This window comes from Epinephelus fuscoguttatus, linkage group LG20 (assembly GCF_011397635.1).
Source record: "Epinephelus fuscoguttatus linkage group LG20, E.fuscoguttatus.final_Chr_v1".
Classification (NCBI taxonomy): Eukaryota; Metazoa; Chordata; class Actinopteri; order Perciformes; family Serranidae; genus Epinephelus; species Epinephelus fuscoguttatus.
Window position 1 is genome coordinate 116,227 of NC_064771.1, and position 26,904 is coordinate 143,130.

General features: G+C 40.3%; 1 protein-coding gene across 1 annotated transcript in view; it reads left to right on the forward strand.

Moving 5' to 3' along the window:
• Window positions 1-12,653: 12,653 nt before the first annotated feature.
• hs3st3l (heparan sulfate (glucosamine) 3-O-sulfotransferase 3-like) overlaps window positions 12,654-26,904 on the forward strand; it is a 71,484-nt gene continuing 57,233 nt past the window's right edge. The window contains exon 1 of the mRNA XM_049563927.1: window positions 12,654-13,123. Within this exon, the coding sequence (XP_049419884.1) occupies window positions 12,654-13,123 (470 nt within the window). The remainder of the gene's footprint in view (window positions 13,124-26,904) is intronic.

The window sequence follows — 26,904 nt, forward strand, 5'->3', positions numbered from 1 at the left end:
GATAACTGCAGCAGCAGGAGGCATCTGACAGGACCACGGCAGCAGCACAACCACACATGTCACACTATCCAGGCACCGCTGCAATATAAGTTAACCTGCGAGACAGTGGAGCACAAAGACTCCGGGGAAGAAGAGAGAGAGAGAGAGAGAGAGAGAGAGAGAGAGAAGGAGAGAAGGGACCCGGTGTATTATAGGAGGTCCCCAGGCAGACTAGGCCTAAGTCAGCCTAAGAATTAAAAGACAAATCTTGATCAAATGTTACTCCGAGGTTTCTTACGGTAGCGCTAGAGGCCAGAGCAATGCCATCCAGAGAAACTATGTCATCAGATAAAGAGTCTCTGAGTTGTTTGGGGCCAAGAACAATAACTTCAGTCTTGTCTGAATTTAACATGAGGAAAATGGTTTTCATCCAGGTTTTAATGTCTTTAAGGCAATTATGAAGTTTAGTTAATTGATACATACATAATAAATACACTTCAATCAATCAATCAATCAATTTTATTTATAAAGCCCAATATCACAAATCACAATTTTCCTCACAGGGCTTTACAGCATACGACATCCCTCTGTCCTTAAGACCCTCACAGCGGATAAGGAAAAACTCCCCTAAAAAAACCCTTTAACGGGAAAAAAAAAGGGTAGAAACCTCAGGAAGAGCAACTGAGGAGGGATCCCTCTTCCAGGACGGACAGACGGGCAATAGATGTCGTACAGAATAGATCAGCATAATAAATTAACAGTAATCACAGAGACACACAGAGAGAGAGAGAGAGAGAGAGAGAGAGAGAGAGAGAGAGATGCAGGTCATGACAGTAGCTTACAACAACATTAATGAAAGTAATAATATTATAGTTATGGTTCTGGCTACTGTGGTACAATATGTTGAAAGTATGTATTAATATCTGGCAGTATACATGTGTGACAATAGTCATATGTGTAAAATAACAGTAGAAGTATGAGTAATGACTAATGATGGCAGCAGCAGCAGGAGGCATCCGGCAGGACCACGGCAGCAGCACAACCACACACGTCACGCTGTCCAGGCACCGCTGCGATACGAGTTAATCTGAGAGACAGTGGAGCACAAAGGCTCCGGAGAAGAAGCCGAGTTAGTGACATCCAGAATGGCCGAGTTAGCAAGATGCAGTAATAGAATACGAGAGAGAGAGAGAGAGAGAGAGAGAGAGAGAGAGAGAGAGAGAAGGAGAGAAGGTGCCCGGTGTATTATAGGGGGGTCCTCCGGCAGACTAGGCCTAAGTCAGCCTAACTAGGGGCTGGTACAGGGCAAGCCTGAGCCAGCCCGAACTATAAGCCTTATCAAAGAGGAAAGTCTTAAGTCTAGTCTTAAATGTGGAGACGGTGTCTGCCTCCCGGACCACAACAGGAAGATGATTCCACAGGAGAGGAGCCTGATAGCTGAAGGCTCTGGCTCCTGATCTACTTTTGGAGACTTTAGGGACCACGAGTAACCCTGCGTTCTCAGAGCGCAGTGTTCTGGTGGGATAATATGGCACTATGAGCTCTCTAAGATATGACAGAGCTTGACCATTTAGAGCTTTATAAGTTAACAGTAGGATTTTAAATTCAATTCTGGATTTTACAGGGAGCCAGTGCAGAGAAGCTAAAACAGGAGAGATATGATCGCGTTTCTTAGTTCCTGTTAGTACACATGCTGCTGCATTCTGAATTAGCTGGAGAGTTTTTAAGGACTTATTAGAGCTACCTGATAATAGAGAGTTACAGTAATCCAGCCTTGAGGTAACAAAAGCGTGGACCAATTTTTCTGCATCTTTTCGGGTCAGGATAGGCCTAATTTTCGCAATATTACGCAGATGAAAAAATGTAGTCCGTGAGGTTTGCTTTAAATGACAATTAAAAGACAAATCTTGATCAAATATTACTCCGAGGTTTCTTACGGTAGTGCTAGAGGCCAGAGCAATGCCATCTAGAGAAACTATGTCATCAGATAAAGAGTCACTTGTGTATCATACGCATAACAATGGAAATTTACAGAATGATTTCTAATGATGTTACCTAAAGGAAGCATATAAAGAGTGAATAGGATTGGTCCGAGCACAGAACCTTGTGGACCTCCAAAACAAACTTTAGTACGTAAGGATGATTCATTGGAACATTAACCAACTGAAAACAATCAGATAAATAAGATTTAAACCAGCTTAGTGCAGAACCTTTTAGGCCAATTAAATGTCCCATTCTCTGTAGCAGAATTTGATGGTCAATTGTGTCAAATGCCACACTAAGATCTAGTAAAACAAGTACAGAGATGAGTCCTTTGTCTGAAGCAACCAAAAGATCATTTGTAATTTTAACTAGTGCTTTCTCAGTGCTATGGTGCACTCTAAATCCTGACTGAAATTCTTCAAATAAATTATTATCATGGAGAAAAATCACACAGCTGGTCTGCGACTCCTTTCTCAAAGATCTTTGAAAGAAAGGGAAGATTAGATATTGGTCTATAGTTGGCTAACAGCTCCGGATCCAGGGTGGGCTTTTTTAGGAGGGGTTTAATTACATTATTAAAAGACTGTGGTACATAGCCTGTTAATAAAGATATATTCATCATGTCTAATGAATGAGTGTTAACTAAAGGTAAGACTTCCTTAAGTAGCCTAGTTGGGATGGGGTCTAACAGACACGCTGATGATTTAGATGAAGAAATCACTGCAGTCAATTGTTGAGGAGAAATCGGGGAGAAACTATCTAGATATATGTTAGGTCGTACAGCTGTGTTTGAGGGCAGATAGTTACTATCTGAGGGCAGGAGGTCATGAATTTTGCCTCTAATAGTTAGAATTTTGTCATTAAAAAAGCTCATAAAATCATTGCTGCTAAGGGCTAAAGGAATACAAGGCTCAGTAGAGCTGTGACTCTCAGTCAGTCTGGCTACAATGCTGAAAAGAAACCTGGGGTTGTTCTTATTTTCTTCTATTAAAGCTGAGTAATAGTGTGCTCTGGCATTGCAGAGGCCCCTCTCACACGTTTTGAGACTGTGTTCCCAGACTAAACGAGATTCTTCCAGTTTGGTTAATTGCCAATTCCTTTCAAATTTTCACGATATTTGTTTTAACTTACGGGTTTGAGAGTTATACCAAGGAGCGAACTTTCTTTGCTTTGTTAACTTCTTTTTAAGAGGTGGTACGGAGTAGAGTGTTGTTCACAGCGAGTCTACAGTGCTATCGACAAGATGATCAATTCAAGAGAGTTTAAAGTCGGTATGGGAAACCTCTGTTACTGAAGGACATAGTAGTAAATTTAACGAAGATGGAATCATTTCCTTAAATTTTGCGACAGCACTATCTGATAAACATCTAGTATAACTGTTGCTGAGTGGCATGTAATTGAGTAAAAAGAAATCAAAAGTAATCAAATAATGATCTGATAGCAAGGGATTCTGTGGAAAGACTGTTAGGTTATCAATTTCAATTCCATACGTCAGAACTAGATCGAAGGTAGGGTTAAAACAGTGAGTGGGTTCATGTACACCCTGACTGAAGCCAATGGAGTCTAATAATGAGATAAACATGGTAGCCAGGGAGTCATTATCAGCGTCAACATGACTGTTAAAATCGCTTACAATAATAACTTTATCTGATTTAAGAACTAAACTAGCTAAAACTCTGAGAATTCAGAATACGGGCCAGGAGCAAGGTACACTATAACAAATAAAAGTGACTGTGAGGTTTTCCAGGTTGGATGCAAAAGACTATGAAATGAATTATAATCTAGTTTAGGTTTAGGGCTGATTAACAGACTAGAGTTAAAAATGGCTGTAACTCCCCCTCCTCAGCTGCTGCCTCGAGGAATGTGGGTATTATTATGACTGGGAGGAGTGGATTCATTTAGACTAACATATTCATCTTGACACAACCAGGTTTCAGTGAGACTGAGTAAATCAATATGATTATCTCATATATGGGGCATTCTACCGAATGTGTATAAAGTTAGGCTGGAAATATTTTTAAATTTTGTATGTTTTATTTCCAAAACTTTGTCCCTATATATATTGTACCATATGAAAAGGTCACATATCTAGTAATATGACTGTAAATTTTTATTAGCATCATAATACTTTAGCTGATAACTCAATATACTTTATTTTTTACAAAACACCCAGTGTTTCTGTGGTGACTATCCTGTTTCGGTAATGACCATTATTCTGTTTTTAAGGTTGCATCATATTTCCTCAAATGTATGCCTTATGGTGGGAATTACAAATTCAAAGACAAATGTTTTGTGGTCAATAAAACAATATAATTTTTGAGAGAGCAGAGCAGAGCAGAGTAGAGTAGAGCGGAGCAGAATACAGCAGAGCAGAGCAGAGCATAGTAGAGTATAGAGGAGAAGAGTATACTAGAATAGAGCAAAACAGAGCAGAGTATCGCAGAGTAGAGCAGAGTATAGTAGAGCAGAGCAGAATATAGTTTTGGTTTTCAAAAACCCTTTATTAGACCATTGCAGGACCTAACACAACATAAATCTTACCATTATACACAGAAAAGTGTTGTGCGATCAGAAATTTACAACCAGCTCTTCATCATCCACCACAGAGCACAAAACCCTCCCAACAGTCCATGTATTATTGAAGGCCAGGTAACTGCACTAGAAGCTCAGAGAAGCATGTAGGACTGCGACTCTGAGTCCTTGTCTCAACTCTGGGTTGTCAGGGTTTTGAATTACTAATAAACTTGGCCAGGTTCCTAGATATGAGAGCAGTTCCATCCAAAGTGGGATGAATGCCGTCTCTCCTAATAAGACCAGGTTTTCCCCAGAAAGTTTTAACGAAACCCACATTGTTTTCTGGACACCACGTGGACAGCCAGCGATTAAATGATGACATGTGGTTTAACATGTCATCAGTGGTCAGATTTGGGAGGGGTCTAGAGAAAACTACGGAGTCCGACATAGTTTTTGCATATTCACACACCGAGGCAACATTAATTTTAATGACCTCCGATTAACGTAACCGGGTGTCATTGCCGCCGATGTGAATAATGATCTTACTAAATCTACGTATACTTTTAGCCAGCAGTTTAAAATTTGATTCATTGTCGCCCGCTCTGGCCCCAGGGATACATTTGACTATGGCCGCTGGTGTTGAAACTTCACATTTCTCAGAATAGAGCTGCCAGTGATCAGAGTTTTCTCCTCAGCGGGTGTGTCGCTGAGTGGGGAAAAGCGGTTAGAAACATGAACAGGCTGGTGGTGAATCGTGGGCTTCAGCTTGGAACTACGCTTCTCCGGGACAGTTACCCAGCCTCCCGGCTGCACGGGGGTTACCGGGGGACCGCTAGCAGAGGCTATGCTATGTGGCTCCGCACTGGCTACAGGGGGCTGGCTAACTACCGCAGCTACTGAGTGATTTTCCATGGTGCGGAGCTGCGCTTCTAATTCACTGAGCCTTGCCTCTAACGGAAATAACCTACACTTGTTACAATTACCACTGTCGCTAAAGGAGGTAGAGGCATAAGTAAACATCTGGCACACCGAGCAAGAAAGAGCAGAAGGAAAAGCCATTACTAACTGTTAAGCTAATGTAGCTAACAAGGCTAATAACATGCAAACAACAGCTTTTTTCTCCCCCGATAAAGGTTTTTTTGGGGGGAGTTTTTCCTTATCCGCTGCGAGGGTCCTAAGGACAGAGGGGTATCGTATGCTGTAAAGCCCTGTGAGGCAAATTGTGATTTGTGATATTGGGCTTTATAAATAAAATTGATTGATTGATTGATTGATTGATTTGTAGTGTAATGCACTGATTTACTGTAGTGTTTATACTGTACCTTTAAGTTGACCTTTAAAGATATGTGTTGAAGCAATGTACTCTGTGCACTGACAAGTCACACACCGGTTTATTATTTCATGTATTCCTATGACACACATACACTCATTGAGCACTTAAGTATTGTGGTGGAGAAGTACCTAGGATTCACTGTGCATCATTTTTTAAAAATAGCATAGCATTGATATCTAATAGAAAACAAAGAAAGTTTGTTCGAGAGGTAGGGAACGAGGTCGCGACCTTTCTGGCCCAGCTCCAGACCTTAAATTTATGTTTCTTCAGATTGACTGATGGATTGATAAGAGATTGGCAAGAAAGTCCCACTAGTGTGGGTTAAGACTTGAATTAGATGTTAAGCAACTGAAGTGAGGAAAGTAGAAGGCAGGCTAGTAGAGTTCGCTAGAGCAGCACAGAGATGTTCTCACAGAAACACCGGAAATGACACAACACGCTTACCGCAATACGTCAGCACGTCAGCCTGATAACAGAGCAGAGGGAAACAAAGAGCAGAGGGCTTACATTTATGGTTTACCTTTGGAAAATAAAATGCACAGCTTAAACTGTGTTTAATATACTGCCAGTGTGCTCGTCAAGGCAGCCCAAAGGATGGAACAGCCAACATGCTGTCTGCCCCTCCCACCCCTAAACCAGAACATTCTACTGCAGTGAAACACATTAGGAGACCTGCCATATTGTTGAGTTATCAAGAACACTTCCGCATTTTGTGTGTATACAGGAATGTTAAAGATATCACTGAGGAAAACGAGTTTGACGTGACGTAATTGAATCAGGGAATCCGTGTGTCCACCATGGGAGAGGATCCTAATTGACTTTACATTGGCATTGTTTTCGTGGTGGCAGCACGTAATTTCAACCCATTACGTGCTGCCACCACAGAATGCGGTGTTAAGAGGTCGTGGTCATTTCACGTATTTCTGTGAGATCAGGTTCAACCAGTGGTGTAGTGGTAGTTGATGAGGTGGGTGTACTACTAGGTAGATAGGTAGGTTACCGATGAGGAAGTGGGCATACTGTCCTATATATTACAATGGCTGTTTAGCTGATAGGTGGGTATACTGTCACTGTGTAGAAAAAGAAGTGGGTATACCCCATACACCTGACTATACCCTCCACTACACCACTGAGTCCAACAAACAGTGACTTTCACCTTGGAGGACAGTGTTTGCTTCCTGTGTGATTGTAAAGCCAAATCTTGTTTTTTTCTCCTAAACCCAGCCATGTGCGTGTGTTGTTGAAGGAACAAAAACATCAATTTGCGGTGTTGTACTGTCACAGTGCATTTATCTTTAAAGAGACTGTATGCAAACTGTACATTTTCTGTGAAAATGGACATGTATTTTGAAATCAGACAATTAACAGGCTGCGTAACAGGCTGAAGTTGACATAGCATCCCAGAATGTCAACAACCAGCGCACCCAGGGTACCTGGCATGTCATATTTCAATGTGGAAAGTCCATGATCAAACGTCGATATGGGACGAGGTCGGACTGAATGTGTTGTCTAATGTCATATTTTTGAGAGAGGTTAGCTTGAAACAAGTTCTTCCATTCATATTTTAGGGCTGCACGAAATAGTTCACAGCTTATATATAACATTTATATTAAAATTCTAAGTTAACATGAGGTGCACATTTTTTTTGCATGTCTATTTATTCTGTTTAAACCTAGTATTCCAGCATAGCTGCAGATAAAGATAAGGCTACCTTAATATTATTAGTATTATATATTATATATTATTATTATATATTAGTATACTGTTTTTAGAATTGGATTCCAGTGGCGGCTGCATAGAATTGTTTCTGGCTTGTGTGAAAGTCAAACACTTCCAGTAACTCCATTTGCTGTAAAGTCCAAAAGTTAAGGAGACTGTATGCAAACTGTATATTTTCTATGAAAATGGAAATCTATTTTGAAATCAGACAATTTATGTAACAGGCTGAAGTTGACACGGCATCCCAGAATGTCAACAACCAACAAGTCACCCAGGGTACCTGGCATGTCATATTTCGACGTGGAAAGTCCATAACCAAATGTCGATATGTGACAAGGTCAGAGTGAGAATGTGTTGTCTGTGTAAATAAACTGTGGTAAACTTACATCCACCTTAACACAGCCCAGATTGGCTCCAGGACTGTTGTGCAAACTATAGATTGCACTTCCACATTTTGGTATCGCCACCTCCACAGACACAAAGAGTATAGAGGCAGTTCAAGAGAAAGACCAATTTCTCAGACCTGCGTGTTTCTCACCTCAAATATTTTCAGAAATTATTTTAGTTTACCGTAACTGTAATATGAGATTGTTTGTCACCAGCTGGCTGTCATACTCTTTTCAGACTCAGATTACGTGAGCTCGGTACGGTCCAGTGCATTCTGGTAGTTGTGAGTGTTCTGCATACAAGGGGCAGCTGTGGCGCAGAGGTAGAGTGGGTCGTCCAACAATCGAAAGATGAGCAGTTCGATCATCCAGTCTGCAGGTCGAAGTATCCTTGAGCAAGATACTGAACCCCAAATTGCTCCAGATGGCTGTCCATTGGTGTGTGAGTTTGTTAAAACTGAGTAGCAGGTTGCACCTTGTATGGTTGCCTCCGCCACCAGTGTATGAATGTGTGTGTGACTTGTAGTGTAAAAAGCGCTTTGAGTGGTCGGATGACTAGAAATATAAATGCAGGTTCATTTACCATTTACCTTCTTTTTTTTTTTTTTTTTTACAATATTTGCATTGATTTTTAGTATTATAAAAACAATATATTTAATTACAATCAACTTACAAATAACAAACATAAACATGGCAGTTAAGGGTTATATCCATTAAGATCATTAGTCCATGTGAGTCCATTCAGAATTTAAAAAGTCCATGATTGTGAAGAAGGACTTATTTATGCAGAGGGTTGAAACATTATTCCGCTCCAGGTTCATCCATTAAATGTGACAGATCATTGTTCTCAATATAGTGTATAAATCGTCCCCATACTTTCTGAAACACATCTTGTTTGTCCTTGAGGGTATATGTAATCCTTTCCAGAGAGAGACATAAAGTTAATTCTTTAAACCATTGAGCAATACTTGGTTTACCCATGCTTTTCCATGTTAAAGCAATCATTCTCTTTGCTTGCAGTAAATGTGACCCTTGTGAGATGTCTGTCTAAAATGACTCTTCGGGAGCTGGTCAAGCGTGTGGTAACAGCAGGTTTGTTCCACATCTGCATTCATAACAAAGGACAATGAAGTAGAGTAGAATCGTCATCTTGTGGGCAACCAGCGCATGCTCTGTCTCATCGTAAATCCTCTGTTGCTTGAGGATTACCCATCCATACATCTTATACACTCAGTACAACATAATATTGTGATTGTATAGTGGATTTAAACTCAGGTGAGTCAATAAAATAAATCTACGAAAACAAACTGTCCCCCTCTTAATTTATGTGAAGATAAGATACAAGAAAATGTTACAATATTACAGTAATGCAAATTCATAACACTGGACTGTTACCCCACTGGACTCATTTAAAGAAAGCCTGTAAACCTTTTTATTCAAAAAGGCCTTGACTGTTAATTTAAGCTAATTATAGTGGGGGGTTTTTCATATGTTTTTATATTTTTAACCTGTAGCACTTTGAGATCCAAGGATGAGAAGTGCATTACAAATAAAATCTATTATAATTATTATTATTATTACCCCTTTTTCAGTATTTCACATCTTCAGAAATAACAAATACAGTACAAAACACAGTTAGCAAACAACCTGCAAAACGTAACCCATTTGCATATTTCAAATATAACATTATAGAGCGACATACTGTAACATACCTGCATTCATAACAAAGGACAATGAAGTAGTAGAGTAGAATCATCATCTCGTGGGCAACCAGCGCATGTTCTGTCTGGAAAGACGGCATCGTGTTAGCCATAGCTTCTACTTTTGAAAGGAGTACTCATCATGGGATGTAAAGATGTACCTTTAACCTGCCTGAACAACATTAGCTGGAGCCCCGCATGCTCGTGGCATCTTAGCTGCTACATTAGCCCGATTTACCATTTATTATTTATGTCATAATATCAGCTATGTCATCAGTATCAGCTGATATTGGCTTTAAAATTAATTATCTGGACCATCCAACATGCTGAGAATATCGGCATGTCAGTGGTATCCACCGATATCTGCTTTTAAATGAACTGTAAATGCATCACAATGCACAATAATTTTTTTTTTTATTTATTTCGAACATGTAAACCATACAGCACTGAAATCAGACAAAAAAGTAAGTGAACAAGAAAATAATACTATTAATAATAGAAAATAATAATAAAAATAACAAAACAAATGACAAACAATTAAAAAGAAAAGTTACATCCAACATAAGTCAACATGCTTGAAAAGGAGTAGAATGAAGTAAAAACTTTTGTAATTCTACCCCCTAATCTGTATTCTTAAATAATGCAATCATATTTTTAATACACAAAGTAAAAAAAATAAAATAAATTATCTGTATAAAATAACTATAAATTTCACACACTCAAATCCTCTATTTATGGAATAGTGTGTGTATATATATATATATATATATATACATATATATATATATATATATATATATATATATATATATATATATACACATATATATATATATATAATGGTATATATTCAAATAATAGTATAGTAATCGTATATATATATATATAATATAAATGTGTTATAAATTAGAAGATTTAATACAATTCTAAATCTAATAAGAAAGAAAAGTGAGACAATATTATATAATAATATAATATATATATATATATATATATATATATATATATATATATATATATATATAGATAATAAATATTATAACATGTATTATACAATTATGTAATATACGGATAACTTATCTATGAATAGAATAAAATAAATATTACATTCACCGAAAGGCACTGTATTTCATGTCTCAATCTGCTGGCGGGCCATCACAATAAGAGCATGCATGCCTAATATGATGTTAACTGGAGAAAAAAAAGTGAATATTTCAATATCGATATTACCTATCAGCCAAATGAGTTATTATGTCTTGACATATCGGATATCGGCAAAAAATTCAATATCATGCATCCCTAGCTAATAGTACTCTACATATTTATCAGACTAGATTATCTACTCTTTTATTTAGCCTAGATCAAAACTAATAAAAAATAATGGCATACAAATGTAATTACACTGTCATAAAATCATAATATAGCTCACATATTATATTCATAGGGATACAGTTTATTCTGTCATATCTGGTGAGTGTGTTGTTGGACTGCCTTGTCTGCTTGTTATAGATACAGGAAACAAAGTTTTATCTTGTTGTTGAAACTGGATGGCAGATCTTTTAGTCTCTCATTGCAGGACACTGCAGTGGTTTTATGGCACGGGTCACATCTGCCATGGGATAATGACAGGGGTAAGCCAAATGGAACATGAATTGTGTGTGTGTGTGTGTGTGTGTGTGTGTGTGTGTGTGTGTGTGTGTGTGTGTGAGAGTGTGTGAATGAATGTGTGTGTGTGCAAGTACGTGCATGTGCATGTGCATGTGTGGTTGGAAGGGGGAACTAATGAGTCTCCTATGAGCTATTATCCATACCTTAGCTTCGCACTCTGCAATAATAAAAGCCAACATTGTAGAGCTCCCTAACAGGAGACTGCAACACACAACACACACCTCTGCTAATGCATCCACTAATGAAGTCAAACCTTTTCTTGGATTAAGAACAGTAAATCAGCAGATTGTTTTTTTTTTTTTTCCAGAACGTGTCAGTTGTTTAAAAAATCTATCATTATAACGTTGTTTTTGTTAAAGTGGGTGAAAATGTGATAGGGACTCAAGTGGAATTACTGCAACTCACATTGTTAATTTGATTCTAAGATCGTAAGACAGTTCTACATGATGTGGGTCTTGCCCTTTGAGGTCGGGATCAGATGACTACTGGCAGCTGCACCATACAGTAATGCCGTCTGACCACTAAGCCAATTATGTGATTGGTCTTAGAGCGCAGAATGTCAGCTGAGTGTGTGATAAACCCAGTTTCAAATGGCACCAGTGAACCCTGGTTACCTGCTCATAGATCCATTTCTGGACCCACTGATCAGAGAATTTCTAAAAGTGTCTGTAAGACACAAGAGATAATGGCACATAGCTGCAGAGCATACATCGTAATATGTGACAGAATCGAGATCAGTCACTCTAGATGAGAGTGATAATGACACGTATGAGTGTATAGGACACCACCGTCTACCCACTGGATCTGTCTCATCCCCCAATAAATAGTACTGGAATTATACACACCACAGGCCATCCAAGTTATCTAGAGAGAAAGACAGAGAAAGTGTGTGAGGGGGAAAAAGAGAGAGAGAGAGAGAGAGAGAGAGAGAGAGAGAGAGAGAGAGAGAGAGAGAGAGACAGACAGACAGACAGACAGAGACAGACACAGAGAGACAGAGAGATCCCTGGCTGGATGGAACCCCTGTGGGATGAGCCGTGGTAGAGAGAGAAGCAGAGTAATCCCGTGGAGTGGAAAGAGAGAACGATAGCGGCAGTAGTCCGGCTCAGACATTAGAGCTTAATTAAGTGGGCTCACACACGGCATGTCACGCAAAAACTAGTTCTCATTTACTAAGGCTAACATGATGGGGGTGGGGTGGGGGGGGGGGAGTGCGCTCCGGACGCGCAACATGAAGGAGGAGGGAGGCAGCGGAGCGCACTGAGAGAGACTGTCCAAGAGTAAGCGCTGTGTTGACGGCGTTAGAGTATGAAGGGATGTAAGCTGCACTTGGGGTAGAATGGCACCCTATCTCACATGGATCTCTGAGGGATGGCAGCTTTTCACCACCACCATCATCACCACCATCCGAGCGCGGACCTGCGGCGGCTCTTCCATCGGCTCACCATCGCGTCCTCTCTGAGCATCCTGTGCTTCTCCTTGGTTTATCTCCTCACCGGATGCTGCGAGTCGGAGCTAATAGAAAAGTCGGAAATCAAGCCACCCACACATGAATTCCTTGTGTCAGGGTCAGGATGGCCGTACGAGAGAAACGGATCCAGTGTGCCCAAGGAGTTTACAGTCGCGGTTGGCGAAGGCGGTTATTCCAGGCTGGAGGCGAACAGCTCGGCGAAAGACTGGACAGCCACTCGGAGGTTACCCCAGGCTCTGATCATAGGGGTTAAAAAGGGAGGCACCAGGGCTCTGCTGGAGTTTCTCCGACTCCACCCAGACATCCGTGCCCTGGGCTCAGAGCCGCACTTCTTCGACCGGCATTACGCACGGGGACTGGAGTGGTACAGGTACGCACATATTCCGCTGAGTAGAAAAGTCATTGACAGTATCTCCTAGTGTCCAATTTTTATGTTTACTTCTGTAGTTAAGGAAGGATCTGCCTTATTCTGTCTGAAGTGTACTCTCCTAAAAGCAAGAGAGATTTTCTCACTCCATTTTGCTTTTTTTCCACATTCACCAACTGTAACTCAGTGCTCAACTAAAGAACTGACTGACTATCCTTGTTATTTAAATGATGGACTTTTGCTCAAGTCCTGCTTTTTGTGTGTTTGTACAAGAAGGAAGTTATAATATTATTGCAAACTACCCAAGTCACAGAGCCAAATAGGACCCTCCAAATTTAAATGGAAGAAATGAAGGTCTCTGTGTGTTTGCAATCCCAAACATACCAACAGCTATTCTGCCAAGGTTTAGGTGACAGTCAAAGAGACTCTGCCATCTGGCTATGACAATCTGTGCATGTGTACATGCATGTGCCCACAGTGCTTGTTGTGTGTGTTCATGCATGTGTGTGTACAATAGGGAGAGAGGCCTTGCAGGATAAGTTCTTACAGATCAGCACAGTAATCATCTTTGGAGCCTGAGCCAGATGTTACTGTTGTCATGTGGCTTTGTTCTCAGCCTGTCCTATGAAAACTTGGAACCCATGCACTCATGAATGAGATTCAGGGGAACCAGATTCAAGTCACTCAAACCCAACTGGTATTGATATTTGGTTGAATTCAGGTTGTGACATTGGTTTGCCAAAATTCAATGTCAGTGCAATGTGCCAGTGTCAATACTGATGACAGATGAGATTGATATTTTGTTGGTTTTAAGTTGTGTTGTTAAGTAAGCAAAATCCAACGTCTTCCAAACATCACATGCCAACATCATCTTGACATAGAAAAACAACATTTAGGCAATGTCCAGAATCCCTTAGTACTCACCGCATAGTCCACTATAGAGTGAGTTTGTCATTTTGTAATGCTGTCTAAATGTACTATATGTATGTAATTTATATAACCTTTATAGTCAACTCAAAGTATCACAGAAAGCTTCATGAAAAGTAGTGAAGAACAGGCCCCCAGAACTTGCACCAGGCTTTGAAGCCAAATTTCATAGTGGCCAGACAGTGTTACTGCAATTATTGGGTTCCGTCACAAGATGCCCTGCAGCTAAAAAATACTTTTTCCCAAAGACTTACATTGTGAAAGAGACGTCAGTAAATTAGTAGATGCATTTACTTTAGTGACACAACCTCCAGAAATGGCACGTTTCACTATCAGGATTATATCCATTTGGTCTGATAACATCTCAAAAGTCTAGAAGAGCTGCAGAGTTAAATGGTAGATGGACCTGCACTTGTATAATGCCTTTGTAGTCTTCTGACCACTCAAACTCTTTTAACACTGCACGTCACATTCACCCATCAAGAATACTTTGACATCCGGACCGGAGGAGCTGGGGATTGTGGACAACCCGCTCTACCTTCTGAGCCATAGCTGCCCAAAAATCTTCACACATTCAACTTAGCGCAGCGATGAATAGGAAGTTAGCCGTTCTGCTGTGTTGGGATCTAAGCCTTGTAATAGATCTCCAATTTAAATATCAAAATGGCTATCGATAATATTTAATAACTATTAATGATAATTATTAATTATGTTAAAAAATGTGACTTCATTTATATTAAATCACCTCATGGGGCACCATTCCTGAAAAGGGAAAAATGATAGCCAGTCAATGATGTCAGTCTCATAAATTCATTAAACTATCAATTTGGAACTTTGCTTAATAGCTAAATTTATAACTATAACCAAAATCAGGGGAGGTTTTGCCTGACTGTGTGGTCTGTCAGAACAAAGACAAAGGAAAAGAAGCAGGAACTTTGAATTGCCTCTTTGGATGTAGCTATGTTGAAAGCCAACTTGTGAGCGAGTGTATGCGATATGTGTTGCAAAGGTTCTGGGTGAGTACAGAGGATGTTTAGTTGCATGCAAGGCTGTCTGTGAAAAGCATTTGCAAACTAACATCACTTAGCTTTGGTGAAGCCAACTAACCAATAACTTTACTGAAAACAATTGCAACAATAATTTGATATCTGCATTAGATCACAACTGACAAAGTTAAACGGTCTTGCTTAGCCAACTGTAATAATGCTTTGCCCAGTTGTTACATTACCACTTCTTGAATGGATGGAAGAAAGAGTCGGTTTGTGGTGTGCTGCTTTTGTTAGCCGGCAGGGGAAGGCTGGAAAGAGCTGTGGTGCCAGATACAGTCTTTGCTGTGTCCTTGTTCAGAAGATGCAGATCCGAGGAGGCCGGTCGCTCGTGTCTTTGCAGAGTTAGACGTTAGGGTGTTAACTCAACTTGATTCTCCTTGTTGCTGGAAAGTTAGTTGCAAACCTTGTGTTTGGCACACTATTTTTCTCTGGTCTCCAGGTTCTGCTCCTGCTGTTGAATGTAGAGGAGAGAATGGGGGAAGGGCGTAGCAGGTCCTAACATCCTAACATGGTCATGGTCCAGGAGGAAGAACAAGAGTCTTAGGAGCAAGAGCCGGTCAGTGGCTCAGGAGAAAGAGCAACAGTCTAGAAGCAAGTGCCCCCTTCAAAGGTTCAGGGGCAAGAGCAAGAGTCTGATCAAGTCAGTGGCTCAGGAGAGAGTGGACAGAGAGCGTGAAGAGAGCAGAACTTTTCATAAAGTTTGCTTGGTGACATCACAGAGTCGCATGTCACTGTGAAAGTACTGTCCAATCAAGTTTGCTGACTGGTCTCTTACTTAGGTGTGACACTGAGGCACCCTGTGGAGACGGCTGTCCTTTGCTTGAAGAACAAATAACATGCAGTCTCAATCACTATCTTAGATGGCAAGACGCAGAGGGAAAAGCCTTCACATGTCCAGTTTAGATTTTAACAAAAGACAAATCATCTGTGGTCAAGTGAATCCCAACAGCTAGTAGAAATAGATGCTCAGTTGCACTTAGTCACTCTTGGCCACTGTAAGTCTCTAGGTCCGCACAAAGTGGAAGTAGTGTTCGGGTAATTTTATACGTGGCAGATGAACCCTTTTGAGTTCATGTGGAATGAATAGGGCCCTGCCACAAATGCTGTATCTAGTTCTGCTAATACATTCATGGTGTACAACCGATGGTAACTAACCAAGCACTATATCCCTTCATACATTGTGCTGAAGTAACTAACCAGTGTTGAATTTTGTTTTACCTTTTTGTCTTTGGCAAGTTCTCAATTTAATGTGTAGTTGTTGGTCTCCGAAGAGATCAAAATAAATCTCCAAATGATTTTGCAATTGCTGTACAAAAGAAGGTTAAAAATGGTAACTAACATTAGCAAGCTAGCCATGATTTGTGCCAGTGTTGTATCAAAATGTGTTCCCCTGTTAAATAGTGTTTTCCCTCTGTTAATGGATAGTGCTCCCCTCGGTGGATAGCTGTAGGGCTAAGGGTTTGGCTTAGGTTTATGTAAGGGGAAACACATTTTGACCAGGAAACAGTCTTTAACATAACACTGTAATGGTGTAATGCAGGGGCATCAAACATACAGCCCACGGGCCAGAACCGGCCCAAAGAGAGCATCTAATCTGGCCCAGGTGATGACTTTGCACACCTAATTATAATGCATTTGTGAAGTCCCAGGTTTCAGAAGCAAGTTGAGCAGTGAGCATCCTTCTCCATATAAAATGCTGCCTCAAAAGCTTTTCACATTACCAAATTACAGTTGTCAAATTTTAAGACATTAAACATTGTGCAAAATATTGTCAGTGAGCAGCTTCAGCACAAAATAATCTGCTTTAGACCTCCCTCTTAAAATTAAATTGGTGGAACCCTATTGCTTAAGCACTGCCAAACTTAAGATTTGTTAATGGTTTAAAAGGCAGGAGATAATTTAACCTGCTTCCTCAGTAGCTTCCTCTTTAGTTTAATGTGGTGATGACAGCATTACTACACACGAGTGGAAAATGAATAGAAATATGCACATGTAATGACAGTGATTAGTAGACTGACTGAATGTGGAAACACTGAAACATATTGCTGAAATAACACTTTCTTAAGACATCTTAGGCTGTTCATCATCTGTTTTGTGAAAGGATTAATGTGTTCAGAGTGTACTTGAACTTCTGTGCACTAAAAGAGGTGTTGGAACTCATATGTTAATGTGCAATAGTTTAACTGGTCTGGCCCAGGATAGGGTGTATGTGGCTTATGTACTAAAATGAGTTTTACACCTCTGGTGAAATGCGTAATTTTACGCATTATCTTCATAAGTTATTACATAAGGGACTGGTAAAAGAAACTTTAACACGTCAATTGTTAAACAGAAAATTACTTACATAAGGAGGACGGGTTGCAATCATGTTGCTCGCTCTCCTCTTGTCTTGTCTGACAGTATAACTTTATATGTTTAATGTGAGCAGATCACAACACAAGACAAATGGCCACAAAGTACTTTGTAATGTTATTTATTCATTTGGGGAAAATACACTTGGTATTAAGGGCATATATATAGACAGTTAGGCAGGGCAGTGGAGCCCATAGGATGAAGGGGCCCATAGCCAGTGGGCCCTCCAGCAATATGATTGGCAGAAAAACAGGCCCTTGTGAGTAATTCAGATTGCCACCCGAAAAATATGCCTGTCTTCAAAGAAAAAGTCACAATAAATTAAAAGTGGTGCCATTTACCATTTATGCCTTTGAAAAGACAAACACATTTCCATCATGGTTTTCTTTTTCTTTTTTCGTAATATAGTCAGTAGCAATTTCAGTCAATCAATCAATTCTATTTATGAAGCCCAACATTCACAAATCACAATTTGCCTCAGAGGGCTTTACAGCATATGGCATCCCTCTGTCCTTAGGACCCTTACAGCGGATAAGGAAAAATTCCCCCCAAAAACCCCGTTAACGGGGAAAAAAATGGTAGAAACCGCAGCTGAGGAGGGATCCCTCTTCCAGGATGGACAGATGTGTAATAGATGTTCTACAGAACAGATCAACATGATAAATTAACAGTAATCCGTATGACACAAAAAGACAGAAAGAGAGACAGAGACAGAGAGAGATGCAGGACAGACGGTAATGATAATAGCTTAAAACAACATCAATTAAAGTAATAATATTATAATAGTAATTACGGCTATTGTGGTACAATATGTTTAAAGTATTAATAATAATTATAATAATATAATATAATATCTGACAGTATACATATGTGACAATATTCATATGTGTATAATAACAGTAGAAGTATGACTAATGATACCAGCAGCAGGAGGCATCAGGCAGGACCATGGCAGCAGCAAAACCACACGTCACACTATCCAGGCAAAGCTGCGATATAAGTTAACCTGCGAGACAGTGGAGCACAAAGGCTCTGGAGAAGAAGCCGAGTTGGTGACATGCAGTACAACCAAGTTAGTGACATGCAGTAGCAGGACATGAATGTTAGCAAAGGGGAGAGAGAGAGAGAGACCAAACCAGGTTTTTCCTGGGCTCTCATGAGGTGGAGCACACACACGACTACACATACTTAGGACTACACATCACATCCACGGGAAACTTTAACCTGGCTGTTGATGATCTCAGAGAGAAGGGAAGAAGGGCTTTCTATGCTATAAAGAAATCTTCAAACATTAATATGCCCATTAGAATCTGGCTCAAAATATTCAAATCTATAATTGAACCAATTATTCTGTATGGTAGTGAGGTGTGGGGTCCTCTTGCAAATCAAGATTTTGAAAAATGGGACAAACACCCCATCGAAATCCTGCATACAGAGATTTGCAAGAGCATCCTCAGAGTGCACAGGAACACCCCCAACAACGGGTGCCGAGCTGAGCTAGGCCAATTCCCCCTTTTAATTAGAATTCAAAAAAGAGCCATCAAATTTTATAAACACCTTAAAACAAGTGACCCCAACTCCTACCACTACAAAGCTCTGCAATGCCAAGAGGAGAACATGGAGAAGAGCCCCCTCAGCCAGCTAGTCCTGAGGCTCAGCTCCTCTAACAACACAAGACCTCAGCACAGCCCTCACACAATCTGGACCCACCAAATTATAGAGAAAGAAAAAGAACATTACATTAACTATTGGACATCGACCACAAAAACGCAAAGCAAACTTCAGTGTTATTTGGCTCTAAATAGACAGTACACGGTGGCAGAATATCTGAGCACCGTGACTGATGAGAAACTGAGGAAGACTTTGACCATGTACAGACTCAGTGACCACAGCTTGGCCATAGAGACGGGCAGACACAGGCAGACCTGGCTGCCCAGAGAGGACAGGTTGTGTGAGCTCTGTCCACACAGACAAGTGGAGACAGAGACACACTTCCTGTTGCACTGCAGCAAGTATGAACACATCAGAGCCGACTTCCTCTCAAAAATAAAACATAAAGTCACTGACTTTGATTCTCTGCCTGATCAAACTAAAATGCAACACATCCTTGGAGAGAACAGAGTCAGCAGCTTAGCAGCAGCAACATATGTCAGGTTATGCCAAAGCCTGAGGGACAACCATCACAACACCTGACACACCTGTCTATATTTACAGTCCTTGTAACTCACAATCTACATTTTTCTTTATTCATTTTTTTTTCTATATTATATATTGGTGTATTGTATTGTAGATTGGTGTATTTTGTATTATATATCATATATTTAATCTTTTTTTTATAGTTTTCTGACTTACTTTTATTATTGTACTTTATTTGTAAATTTTAATGTCTTTGGCAATATTGTTAATCTACAGTCATGCCAATAAAGCTTATTGAATTGAATTGAGAGAGAGAGAGAGAGAGAGAGAGAGAGAAGGAGAGAAGGTGCTCGGTGTATTATAAGAGGTCCCCCAGCAGACTAGGGCTAAGTCAGCCTAACTAGGGGCTGGTACAAGTCAAGCCTGAGCCAGCTGTAACTATAAGCTTTAACAAAGGGGAAAGTCTTAAGTCTAGTCTTAAATGTGGAGACGGTGTCCGCCCCCCGGACCGCAACAGGAAGATGATTCCACAGGAGAGGAGCCTGATAGCTGAAGGCTCTGGCTCCTGATCTACTTTTGGAGACTTTAGGGACCACGAGTAACCCTGCATTCTCAGAGCGCAGTGTTCTGGTGGGATAACAGGGCACTATGAGCTCTCTCAGATTTGATGGAGCCTGACAATTTAAAGCTTTGTAAGTTAACAGTAGGATTTTAATTTCAATTCTTGATTTTACAGGGAGCCAGTGCAGAGAAGCTAAAACAGGAGAAATATGATCTTGTTTCTTAGTTCCTGTACACGTGCCACTGGGTTCTGGATTAGCTGGAGAGTTTTTAAAGACTTATTAGAGCTACCTGATGATAGGGAGTTACAGTAATCCAGCCTTGAGGTAACAAAAGCGTGGACCAATTTTTCTGTATCTTTTTGGGTCAGGAAAGGCCTAATTTTCGCAATATTATGCAGATGAAAAAAAGCAGTCCATGGGGTTTGTTTTAAATGAGAATTAAAAGACAAATCTTTTCTTCTGGCTTTATCGATAAATACAATTGTACATCATCCGCATAGCAATGGAAATTTACTGAGTGATTTCTAATGATGTTACCTAAAGGAAGCATATATAGAGTGAATAGGATTGGTCCGAGCACAGAACCTTGTGGAACTCTAAAGCAAACTTTACTACATAGAGATGATTCATCATTAACATGAACGAACTGAAAACGATCAGATAAATAAGATTTAAACCAGCTCAGTGCAGAACCTTTTAGGCCGATTAAATGTTCCATTCTCTGTAGCAGAATTTGATGGTCAGTTGTGTCAAATGCCGCACTAAGATCTAATAAAACAAGTACAGAGAGGAGTCCTTTGTCTGAAGCAATCAGGGGATCATTTGTAATTTTAACTAGTGCTGTCTCAGTGCTATGATGCACTCTAAATCCTGACTGAAATTCTTCAAATACTGTAAATTATCATGGAGAGAATCACACAGCTGGTCTGCAACTACTTTCTCAAGGATCTTTGGCATAAAGGGAAGATTAGATATTGGTCTAGTTGGCTCACACCTCAGGATCCAGGGTGGGCTTTTTTGGTAGAGGTTTAATTACAGCTACCTTAAAAGGAGTGTGGTACATAGCCTGTTAATAAAGATATATTGGTCATGTCTAATATGAGTGTTAACTAAAGGTAAGACTTCCTTAAGTAGCCTAGTTGGGATGGGGTCTAACAGACACGCTGATGATTTAGATGAAGAAATCACTTTGGTCAGTTGATGAAGAGAAATTGGGGAGAAGCTATCTAGATATATATTAGGTCTTACAGTTGTGTTTAAGGGCATATTGGTTCCATTTGTGGGCAGGAGGTCATGAATTTTGCCTCTAATAGTTTGAATTTTGTCATTAAAAAAGCTCATAAAATCATTACTGTTCAGGGCTAAAGGAATACAAGGCTCAATAGAGCTGTGACTTTCTGTCAGCCTGGCTACAGTGCTGAAAAGAAACCTGAGGTTGTTGTTATTTTCCTCTATTAAAGCTGAGTAATAGTGTGCTCTGGCATTGCAGAGGCCCCTCTCACATGTTTTGAGACTGTGTTCCCAGACTAAACGAGATTCTTCTAGTTTTGTTAACTGCCAATTCCTTTCAAATTTTCACGATATTTGTTTTAATTTTCGGGTTTGAAAGTTGTACCAAGGAGCGAACTTTCTTTGCAATTTAACAAAAGAAGTTATTAAATATAATCTTGCTCTAGTCAAACTATAAATAAACTATAAAACATGATTCAATTAAACAAATACTTACATATTTTGTATGTTTAAAGCATCCCCAGTAATGCCTACACAATGCCATGCCATGATGTACAGTCTCAAAAGCAACAGATAAGTCAAGCAACATTCATTCATTCATTCATCTTCTAACCGCTTCATCCTCTTGAGGGTCGCGGGGGGGCTGGAGCCTATCTCAGCTGACATCGGGCGAGAGGCGGGGTACATCCTGGACAGGTCGCCAGGCTATCGCATAGAGACATAGAGACAAACAACCATTCACGCTCACATTCACACCTATGGACAATTTAGAGTTACCAATTAACCTAGTCCCCAATCTGCATGTCTTTGGACTGTGGGAGGAAGCCAGAGTGCCCGAAGAGAACCCACGCTGACACAGGGAGAACATGCAAACTCTGCACAGAAGGGCTCCCACGCCCGGGATCGAACCGGCAACCCTCTTGCTGTGAGGCGAGAGTGCTAACCAGTCGCCCCGCCCAGTCAGGCAACATGAAAGCAGTGTAACAACCAGCATCTGAATTGCTCCTAATATCATTCATAACTTTTATAAGTACAGTGTGTGTACTATGATGACTTTGAAAATCAGACCAAAACTTCTCAAAAAGTGAGTGTTCATTCATGAAGGATAATATCTGAGAGTATATTACTTTCTCCTGTACTTTAGCAAGAAATGGTCATTTGGATATGCATCTAAAATGATTAAGATTATCTGCATCAAGGTTAGATTTTTTAAAAAGGGGCTGAACAACTGCTGATTTAAAAATTGGAGGAACAACTTGTGAAGATAAGGACTTATTAAATATTGTTAAAATATCTTAAGATAAAAAGGCAGAGACCTCTCTTAAAAAAAAATTGGTTGCTAACACATTCAAAGGGGAGGTGAAAGATTTAATGCCATTAATCATCCTCAGTAGATCTGACTGGGATATCAAATAAAATGTGTCAAAAGTCTGATGCACCTCACTGTGTGGTGAGATGGACAGTGATGGTATGATTTGGGCTCTGATGCTGGAGACTTTATCGACAAAGAAAGACTGAAATGTCTCCCATCTTTCATTCTTTCTTCTTTTACAGTTTTATTAAATTATTTTTGAAGCTCTTTCATGGAATTGAAATTGCTACATAATTTAGATGCTTTCCATTTCTGTTCAGCACATCTGCATGCCCTACTAATGCCCTTAAGCCTGTCATTAAATCATGGAGGGGGTTTCTTTGAGGCAAGGGCTGGCTCAGGGTTGCCCTGTACCAGCCCCTAGTTAGGCTGACTTAGGCCTAGTCTGCCGGAGGACCCCCCATAATACACCGGGCACCTTCTCTCCTTCTCTCTCTCTCTCTCTCTCTCTCTCTCTCTCTCGTATTCTATTACTGCATCTTGCTAACTCGGCCATTCTGGATGTCACTAACTCGGCTTCTTCTCCGGAGCCTTTGTGCTCCACTGTCTCTCAGGTTAACTCATATCGCAGCGGTGCCTGGACAGTGTGATGTGTGTGGTGGTGCTGCTGCCGTGGTCCTGCCAGATGCCTCCTGCTGCTGCTGCCATCATTAGTCATTAGTCATACTTCTACTGTTATTATACACATATGACTATTGTCACACATGTATACTGCCAGATATTAATACATACTTTCAACATATTGTACCGCAGTAGCCAGAACTATAACTATAATATTATTACTTTCAATAATGTTGTTGTAAGCTACTGTCATTACCTGCATCTCTCTCTCTCTTTCTCTGTCTCATTGTGTCATGTGGATTACTGTTAATTTGTTATGCTGATCTGTTCTGTACGACATCTGTTGCACGTCTGTCCGTCCTGGAAGAGGGATCCCTCCTCAGTTGCTCTTCCTGACGTTTCTACCATTTTTTTCCCCCGTTAAAGGGTTTTTTTGGGGAGTTTTTCCTTATCCGCTGTGAGGGTCATAAGGACAGAGGGATGTCGTATGCTGTAATGCCCTGTGAGGCAAATTGTGATTTGTGATATTGGGCTTTATAAATAAAATTGATTGATTGATTGATTGATTGATTGAAGACTTGGTTTAGCTATTTTAAAGGGAGCTACAGTGTCCAGTGTGGCAGCACATCACTGAATAAATGTAGTAGCCAGCTTCTCCACAGAACATGAAAAATCTAGGAGATCAAGCTGTTGGGATGCCTTATAGGTGTTACAGAATTTTTCAATGGTCTGTGATGTGATGGGTCGAAACATGCATATAGTCTGGACTTTTAAAGAATTTAACTCATAAGTAATGATTAAATTGAGAGAATGACCATGTTGATGGTTAGGGCCAGAGACATGCTGACTACAGTCAAAAGTATGGATAAGATTGAGAAGCTCAGATGCAAGCTTGTCATTCTGGATGTTGATGTGGATATTTACGTCACCTAATAGTAAAACTTTTTTTTCTAATGAGTAGTGGTAATAATGGACAAGAAGTGACCAAAGTCAGCTTAAAAGTCACCCACTGATTTAGGAGGGCAATATAACAAAACAAAAACGACAGTGGGGTGTGAGGTAGTGAATGAGAGAACCTTCAAAAGAGATATAATTACTACCAGCAATGGGTGTACATTTTTGGTTGGCCTTATAGATCTCTTGGTAGCCTCTTTCCAAGGCCCATAGGTGGTCTTTGACCATTCTCCCGGAAAATCTCTGATTGATTTAATCCTAGTAAACGGAATCACTGAAAGTTAATGCTGTATTGCAAACCAAAACAATGCCAAATCTTGAGAATTATATTTCTCACTCAATAAGGACAAGAGAAGAATAAATTTACTGTTGCACTGGCAGTGTGGGGAAACAGGGGAAAAAATGGTAGAAACCTCAGGAAGGGCAACTGAGGAGGAATCTCTCTTCCAGGACGGACATACGTGTAATAGATGTCGTACTGAACAGTTCAACATTATAAATTAACAGTAATCCGTATGACACAATGAGACAGAAATAGAGACAGAGACAGAGAGAGATGCAGGACAGACACTAATGACAGTAGCTTACAACAACATTAATTGTACTGTATTTCCTTCTGCTAACTTTCCGTATACTGTACTTGGAGCTGTAGGCATTTGGCTGTCTGAGGAGACCATGACGGCTCACCTACCAGATATTTCTCAGAACTACTCTGATACTCAAGTAGTGCTGCGGCACCAAACTCTCTTCTACTCAAGAGTGAGGTGTTCTCTACCTTCAAATCCCACAGCACCTTTAAGCTGACTGGTATGCTCCCGCATGGCACAATAGCCTTTCTGATTATTTATTGCATAATGATAGCATCACAGTTGTAATTTATATCACAATAAAACATATTATGACAGTACATAAAACATTTCAAGAGGGTAAACACAAAATTGCCTATTTAATGCCAGTGTTTCCAGAATAAATACTTTCATATAAATCTGACAAACACTGCTGACATTTTAGCTTACCTTGTGTAAAACCTTATGTCATCATCTGAGGCAGCAAACTGCTCCAGCCCAAACTTGTTGCTGGAGCCATTTCCTCCATTTGTTAACGTAGGCTCGCGATTTCTGCTCGAAAGATTTCACTGTGGTCCAGAAGTGAAATGGTGAAGTGCAGCAGGCTCAGTAGTGGAGCAGTTGTCATGGTCTGGGTAATGTACATCCATGGGAGGGTCCTCAGTTTGGATTATGTCTATATCTGTGTCTGGTCGCTCTGTTCTTTGCCAAACTCCCGGCCCTGGGCAGGCAGAGTAAAGTTGTTCCACTGAAAAAGTAATGGGACAGCTCCATTTTTCAGCGTCCAGCTGCAGTTGAAAGCTCAATCAGGTCTGTATTTTGAAAATGTCGGCTGCAGACTCTGGTGTGATTCGTAATGGTGAAGTTGTAGCATCTTATTTGGACCACCCACCTCTTTTGTAGTTCAGTGTCTTGGGGAAATGTGTGGAAATTAAGAACAGAATTAAACTTAGCCGAAGCTGTACACAGCGGCGTGCGGCAGTGGTGTCCTGATGTGCTGTCCTCTCTTCTTTGAAAAGACAATTTACCTTGTGTTGCGGTCATGCCACAAGGTAAACATCGACACTTAAGCAACAAAATACACAAAAATGTATTGGAAAATAAGTAATCCAGTTTTAATGCCGTTTTAAACTACAATATGACAAGCATTCCTATATTAGCAAAGGGCTCTACACTCAGCGGAAGTTGTCAGGCAGCCTTACGTTTTACTGGAAAACATGTCATCAGCTGCCGTGCATAGAGCCTATTCACACAGGTGAAGGGCTGCAGAAGGTGGCGGTAATGCACCTAAGCCAACTGCCAAAAAAAGAAAACGAAGAATAAGAAGGTGAACGGCTGTTGATCGTCAGCCACATGGTCTGTCACACTAATGTCTGCCCAACAGCCTGCAAGTGGCCTAACCGAAGCAGCGACATTACTTCAGAATATACTGGCGTCAACGGAGACCATTCGAGTAGACCATTCAGCACACACATTTGAGAGTGTTTCAGTAGTGCATGTAAGAGCGTTTCAGTAGTGTGTGTGAGAGTGTTTCAGTAGTGTATATAAGAGCTTTTCAGTCGTGTGTGTGAGTGTTTCAGTAGTGTATGTAAGAGCGTTTCAATAGTGTGTGTGAGAGCATTGCAGTAGTGTATATAAGAGCGTTTCAGTTGTGTGTGTAAGAGTGTTTCCGTAGTGTATGTAAGGGCATTTCAGTAGTGTGTGTGAGTGTTTCAGTAGTGTGTGTGTGTGAGAGCATTTCAGTAGTGTATGTAAGAGCCTTTCAGTAGTGTGTGTGAGTGTTTCAGTAGTGTGTGAGAGCATTTCAGTAATTTGTGTGAGAGTGTTTCAGTTGTGTATGTAAGAGCATTTTACTTGTATGTATGAGAGCATTTCAGTTGTTTGTGTGAGAGCATTTCAGTAGTGTATGTGAACAAATAATTTTTCAGTTTGTGTGCGAGTGTTTCAGTAGTGTATGTAAGAGCATTTCACATGTATGCGTGAGAGGTAATTCTGAATAATGTCCCTGGAGGCACCTCATACACCCAGGCTACCTTGCACATCATATCTCGATGTGGACAGTCCATGATCAAAC